This window comes from Betta splendens, chromosome 4 (genome assembly GCF_900634795.4).
Source record: "Betta splendens chromosome 4, fBetSpl5.4, whole genome shotgun sequence".
Lineage (NCBI taxonomy): Eukaryota > Metazoa > Chordata > Actinopteri > Anabantiformes > Osphronemidae > Betta > Betta splendens.
In genome coordinates, this window is record NC_040884.2 from 19,075,770 (window position 1) to 19,082,664 (window position 6,895).

The window sequence follows — 6,895 nt, forward strand, 5'->3', positions numbered from 1 at the left end:
CTGTAGGTTAACTGAGGACTGGGGGAACAGTGATAAGTAGGAACATTCTGAGGGCTGTTTTCTGGAATGTGAATTTGAAAGTCTGACTCATTCAAATGAAGCTCAGACATATTGGTAGCTGAGTCAGAACATAGAATAGGAAGGAAGAATTGCCTTTGGTCCAATGCTTTTTTTTTAAGCTATGAGGGCAGCTGCTAGATAATAAGTTAGTTATTGTTATTATTGTGTTCTTTTGTAAGATGAATCAACGATCATCCCTGTGGAGTGAAACCCATTTAATATCTAATAACATTTAAAATATTTACCAAATTCTGAGGCTTCATGCCTTTAAAATGCTTTCAGCCCTGAAATGATGGTTGAGCGTATTTATTAATACGGCTCCATTGCTAGTGTGGTGCGAAATGTTTCCTCCGTCCGCCCGCCTGCTCGCTGTTTGCTCTCACTGCACGTTTGCACGGATCCGACAGCGCTATTAACAGTAATTCCCATGACCCGACCTGTCAGAGCAAGGAGGAAAACACACGCTTGTGTCTGCGTCCCGGCTGAAATACTGCGCGCAAATCACAAAGCAGGAGACAAGATTGTTTTTTTTTAAAAAAAAGCGCAAAACTTGCGTCAAAATATCAACCGAGATTTATACAAAAACATTTTATTTCACATTTTTTTGCACCAAGAGAGACGCTAAACAATAATTTAGCATGCACCGGTATGACCATTCTTATAAATACACTATAGAAAAATAAACATAAGGTTTTCTTCAACATGATATTACACATTACGGAAGTTTAACAGCACTAAGAACAGAACGACAACTGACAGCAGACTATTGACTGTGCGGGCTTTGGGTTATTATTGGATGTGTTGCCGATGAATTAATTATCACAGCAGAGAGAGATTGCGGAGTCCTGAGACAGTTTGAAGCGTTTTGCATATAAACCATGCAACATGTCAGTTTACCTATAGCCGTGTGAGTGATTCTCCCGTTTTACTGCTTGTTTGTGAGAGATGAGGCTCGTTTATTCTTGACCCCAGTTCAATCTTATTTTATCTTTCTGAAGAAATAAAACAAATGCCAATATTCCATGGACGTGATTAGAGGTGGAATTACATGCAACTGCATTTTCTATCGCAAATCCCCCATAGTCTGTATAAATGGAGATCGCCAGCTTTAAGGCTGCGGGCTTATGTCACTAGTGTGATTCCTCTCGTCGTCTGAGGAGCAGTCTGACGAGTTGTACAGGAAATTGTCGCCGTCTTCGTCGTCACTGTCCCTGAAGTCTCGTATTCTGCCGTTTTTTGAGCCTGTCTTGCCGTGATAGTCCGACTGCTCGAGTCCGTCAGATTTCTCCTGGCCGCTCTTGGTGCCTTTCTGCTTCTCGGCCTCCTGCGCGGCCTGCTCTTTGGCCTTTTTGCTTCTCTTCCACTTCATGCGTCTGTTTTGGAACCAGATTTTGACCTGGAAAAAGAACACGTTATTTAAACATACGCTATATCGGCCCACTAACAAAACGCTCAAACCCCTTTTTAATTGTTTCTTTCATCCTCATCATTTAATGTCGTGTATCTTTAATGTACTTTCAATTTAATACATGCAATGACCCCAGAATAGCTAAAAATAAAAAAAAGTACATGAGACAAAGAAGACAGTTTAAAGGTCACCTGTATTGACCATATGGAGCCCTGAAATAATTGTTTTATCTATTTTTTTAATTACCCCAAATATGTTGTAATTGTAAATACAAGAGAAATTAGATTTCAGTGTAATTCTTCATATAAAATGGGCAATAACTTATCAACTTTAACACCAGCAAAATGTCTAGATGTGATTTACCTGAGTTTCTGTGAGCATGAGGGACGTGGCCACTTCAAAGCGCTTTGGTCGGGACAAGTACTTGTTCAGCTTGAACTGGTGCTCCAGCTCCAGCAGCTGCTGACTCGTGAATGCGGTCCTTGGTCTTCTGCACTTGCCAAGTAGGTTGGACTGAGCCTGAGCTGCATGAAGAAAACAGGGTGAATGCGATGCACCTTGAAATGTGACTTTTCAGTAGGTTATTCGCGTGAAGTGATCAGGGTTTAAAACAGCAGCGAGGTTATGACCAGAGCAAAGGGACCAGACCCTCCGACCCCTGTAACAAATCGTAGGGTACCAACATCTAATTTCCCATATGTCCGTTCTTTCTCTTTAAATAAAATCGTCCGCGTATGAATATGTCTAGAGCGAAGCTATTTGCCACTTCGTTTTGAACAAATCTGTTAAAACGAGCAGAGACAAAAAGCCAGTATCTGCTGAGCAAATAGCATGTCGGCTGTGGGTTTCACGCTCCTCCGCCACTTTCCCACTGTCCATTATCTGTCCATTTTAGTTCCTGTCAGAGAAACCATCACACTGTGACAGCCTGTTCATTCAGAAAGTCATAATGTGTGAAGGAAGACGCGCAAAAGACAGCTCCATTTTAAGTAAGTAACATATTATGTCTGCGTCTGTCTGGGTCTTAAAGCAGCATCATATAGGCCCACATTCAATTTTGACTTCTTTACTATTACAATTTTAAAAACAATCATGACAGCCTTTTGGTTGGTATCATGCCACAGCCTTGATCATCCTGCGTCTGCAGCCATGTTATGGATGTTATAAACAAGCATATTTTGTTAAGAAATAGCTACTTACAGTTAAAGTCAGACATTTTGGGCAGCATCATTCCAGCGGTGGAGACCCGGAGCCAGTGGTCCAACTGGAATGTGCTGGCTGTCAGTTTGATGGGATCACTGGTGTGCTGGTGATGGGAGCCGTGGGGATAAGAGTAGGACAGAGCAGGGAGTTGGCCCGTGAGTGCAGCGGCGGAGTAGGTGTACATGGGATGGCCGTAAAGAGCCTGTGCGGGGATCCCTGCGGTGCTCTGCGGGTGTAATCCAACCATGCTGTGGGGGCTGTTGAGGAAGCCCGGTTTCGGAATCAAGCCGCAGGTGGAAATTCTCGGCGGAGACGGCGTCTCGGTGCGTAAAGACTCGGCGCCGGCGTTCAAGTCCGGGGCGCCTACATTTCCAGAGGACGGGATGGAGGAGGAGGAGGACAGCGAAGTCACAAGCGCAAGCGGAGACGTCTGCACCTTGGGCGTATCGACTGCTAAAAGCGCGTCAATGCGAAAGTTTTTGGATTTCTCCATTGGACCCTCGGTTCGTGTCCTTTTCGCCTCTGCAGCTGTTGATGGGGAAAAGAGGCAGTGCCGCGTCTCCACCTCTCAAAAGTAATGTTTTGGTCTGGAGTGTGAGAGAGGAGCTCAGTGTGACACTTAATCCCTGTCCGATGGAGGCGATTGGTGCAGCCGTCTGACTGGGGGTTGTCCCAAGCTCTGCATCTGACCCAACAACGCCTCTCTGCTCTAATCACTGCGAAGCACAATGTTGGCTGCGTTATTGCTTTCATAAAATATTGCTATTACAGGAAAATGACATTTGAAAAAGTTTCTGGCCGGCTGCAGCTGAATTTCCTTTCCTATGAATACAATGTGGCTTTCATTGACGGGTTTTATTGAGTGAGACTATCCTCCATGAATTTGTGCAGTTTGGGCTTTGGCTGCGAACATTTACAAATACAGAAAAATATGCATTTTATTATTAAAACAATATTGTGTCACATTATTATTCGAAAGATTATTCTTTTTTTTTTTGCTATGAAAGAAGTCAGTCAGTCAGTCAGAAATATGTCAATGATACATAGACATTACCCGAAAAAAAATCATGTTTTGAAAAAATGAATCTGCGTAAAAGTACGCTTTCTGTCCTAACATGCAACTGTAGGGTGTCTGGTCCATCTTTACTCATTATAAACTATTTAGAGAAGTTAATTCAGAGCAACACGGGCTATACGGTGTAAAAATGATAGGATGGACAGAATGGAGCATCTTGAGCCAAAGTATCTTGACGGGCCAATAGGGAAATTTACGTAAAAGCCGTCCTTCTGTCGCGCCGCAGGCCTGAAGGTGACAGACGCGTTCAGGGTTACACCCACATATAACCCAATGTTATCAGCAAAGCTGTGGAAAAGCCAGCTGCAGACTACAACTGTGCTTTTCTTACGAAGTCAAAGACATCTTTTGGATAGACTTTCAAAAAACGCTTTCAATATACGTCACATTTGGGCACCGTGCGCGAGCGAGAAAAATTGTAAAGTGTGATGAGGAGAAAGAGGCCCGTGGCTTCGGGTGACTTCTCGTCTAATAAGCCACTTAAAGTTAATGGAAGACGGGGTCAAAATGAGAATTATTGACACCCCGTTGCCCTTAACCTGTCTACCAATAAAGCTGATTAGTTTTTGTCAATTCATCAGCTAACCGCGCTCCTGGGACGTTTATTTGCTCGGGGGAAATCAACAAGTCACCGGGTAGTTTTAAAGTAAAGGATCGCCATTTAATTGTGGCCCTTGATGATCATGACCAATTACAGAATGATAACGGGAAGATTGATGTGGGGCGGCCAGTGAGCTTGCATGGAAACGTGGAAAAAAATAGAAAGGGAGAGAAATAGACGCAGCAAATCGGTTCAGTGTGAGGCTTTGCTTTTACACAGTCGTCGAGATATTAAATGTGAAGATTTATGTGCGTAATCATAAGAATTGATGCTTTAATATTTAAGATGTCCTCGGTGTTCTTCCAATGCATTTTAGATTTTATCCCCAGTTCGGAGACACTTCCGCCCAAAGGACACGAGCAGAACATCAAAACTGAAGCATTTTACATTTTCCCTCCGCATTTAAGCGCGTCCTAACGCCTTGGTTGCGATTATAACAGACGAACTCCGGATCGCCACACCCCCGAGCTGCACCTTGTCCTCACCGCGGGTTTAATTTCATTAAGGAGCCCGCATGAATATTTCTATTAAAGCAGCGGTGAAATATGGAGCCATTTAGTATTGGCCTTCACCGATCACCCAGATTTATCGCTCCTTTTCATCACATCTAGGGGGTTGAAAATTAATAAGGCTCACAAGATGGAACCGAACCCTAAAACCTCGGTCTTTCTTGAAAGCTGTTAATTTGTTCCGTAATTACTTTCACAATTAACTAAAATACAAATCAAAGTGACACATCGAAATAGTTTATTTATTAATTACATGTGATAAACATGTATTTTTATGAAAACGCAGTTTAAAAGGAACATGCCTCTTTTATTGTAATAAATTCCTTTTGGTAAACTGGTACAGATGACTGCTACCAGGAAATCTCTGTTTTAAAACGTTTGTGAATTGAAGCAGTTATGTTAGTGTGATTTGTCGAGAGTCACAGCGTTAAACTTACGTATGTCACTGTCTAGAGAAATTAGGAGAAAAGCTGAAAATTTAAATAAAAATCTCAGACGTGTTATCAACATACTTTGAATGGAGACTTTACCGCTTTCAACTCGCTGCCTAACGCAGACTATTATATATAGGCCCAGTCAGGTCTTATTGATAAAACCATTTGCCTGCTCATGCCTTTTAAGCTTTTATTCGTTCAGCAAATAAAAACCTCATTGATATAAGTCTTCTGTTTGTTGACAAAATACATAAAGACTGGCATTAAATAACTGCAGCTTATTTAAAAATAATATTATAATATGGCCTTTAGTTAAAAAAACTATCTAGTAGCTATCAGAGAAACACAAACACACACAAAAAAAAAACTATAGGCAACAAATACTCCATTCACTAATCTGATGGTATCATCATTTCAGTTGGAAAAGCTTATGCTAATAATGTAATACAAAAATTAGTACTTATTACTTGTTACTACTTATTACTTATTTCCAAGATCAAGGAATTAACACCTCAGATAGAACACTGTTCATCTGTGTTTGAAAGGTTTAGCATTACTGTGAATATGTTACCAGACTATTTTGTCAACTGTAAATATTTACTTAATTTGTTTAAGGTATTGATTTGATGCTTCTTTGACCAGAACATTGCTACAAAACAGATTTGCCTATACTAAATGTGATCTATGTCACTGTGGTTAGGAAGTGACATATAGATGCTGGATTTTATGTGAAAGAAAACTTTTAAAAGATTTTTATTGCTGAAGGAAGCAACTAACAACAAAAATCTGCCACATTTTTCTGTATCTGTATATCTGTAACAGACTGTGTTGTTCTCACACAGATCTAATCTTAACATGGGTTGTTGCAAGTGCTCCAAAGAACGCCACCAGAGATCCTTCGTACTGGTGGCTATCAGTCTGTACAATTCCTCCCCCCTCTGTAAGGGTTCATTGGCAGCTGTGTAGTATAGTACATACATATGTGTACTTGTATATGCATAGAAAGTAATCTGATGTGAATGTGTGTGTGTGTGTGTGTGTGTGTGTGTGTTATATGCGGGTATCAGCGTTGCTGTGAATATGTTACCAGACTATTTTGATAATACTTTTTGACTTCTTTAATTTCCCTTCTATTTGTGAAAGCAACCTTAAGTGGGCAAAGCATTTTACCTCAGGGATTAGTTAAGTTTTTTAAATCTTGAATTGAATCTTGAACATCATTGAGTCAGTAACAAGACTGAAACAGTAGACAGTGTTTTTTATGTCATTATTTATTGAGTGTAAAGTTTCTACTAAGATGCTACTAATTGCTATAGGTTTTCAACAAAACACCCATCTTTCTGAACAAAAAGACAACAATCAGGAAAACAATCTACATGCCGTATTATGAGCTCCCACAAGCACAATCTTTCTCACAAGATTCTGTTTCACTCAGCGTTCAGCACCAAATCTGACAACATTATCACAAAATATGACATTCCACTGTGTTCACCGAAGTCGTCCTGACAATTCCCTAAAAAGACTATTAGGGTTGAACCTTTTAGTTTGTTTTGAGTTTATTGTAATTAACTTGCTAGATAAAAAATATCCACTAGTCTGTTTAAA

General features: G+C 40.7%; 1 protein-coding gene across 1 annotated transcript; it reads right to left on the reverse strand.

Moving 5' to 3' along the window:
* Positions 1-612: 612 nt before the first annotated feature.
* On the reverse strand, positions 613-3,254 carry mnx1 (motor neuron and pancreas homeobox 1). The gene is made up of 3 exons (XM_029147609.3): positions 2,669-3,254; positions 1,832-1,992; positions 613-1,456 (listed from the first exon to the last, which is right to left on the reverse strand). The coding sequence occupies exons 1-3, from the start codon at positions 3,162-3,164 to the stop codon at positions 1,169-1,171; spliced, it is 945 nt and encodes a 314-aa protein (XP_029003442.1). The 5' UTR covers positions 3,165-3,254; the 3' UTR covers positions 613-1,168.
* Between the last annotated feature and the right edge of the window lie 3,641 nt (positions 3,255-6,895).

Coding starts and splice junctions, on each gene's coding strand:
- mnx1 (XM_029147609.3), bottom strand. CDS start 3,164: ATGGAGAAATCCAAAAACTTTCGCATTGACGCGCTTTTAGCAGTCGAT. Junction 1,993..2,668: donor CAAAATGTCTGACTTTAACT/GTAAGTAGCTAT, acceptor TTCTTCATGCAG/CTCAGGCTCAGTCCAACCTA. Junction 1,457..1,831: donor TCATGCTCACAGAAACTCAG/GTAAATCACATC, acceptor TTCTTTTTCCAG/GTCAAAATCTGGTTCCAAAA.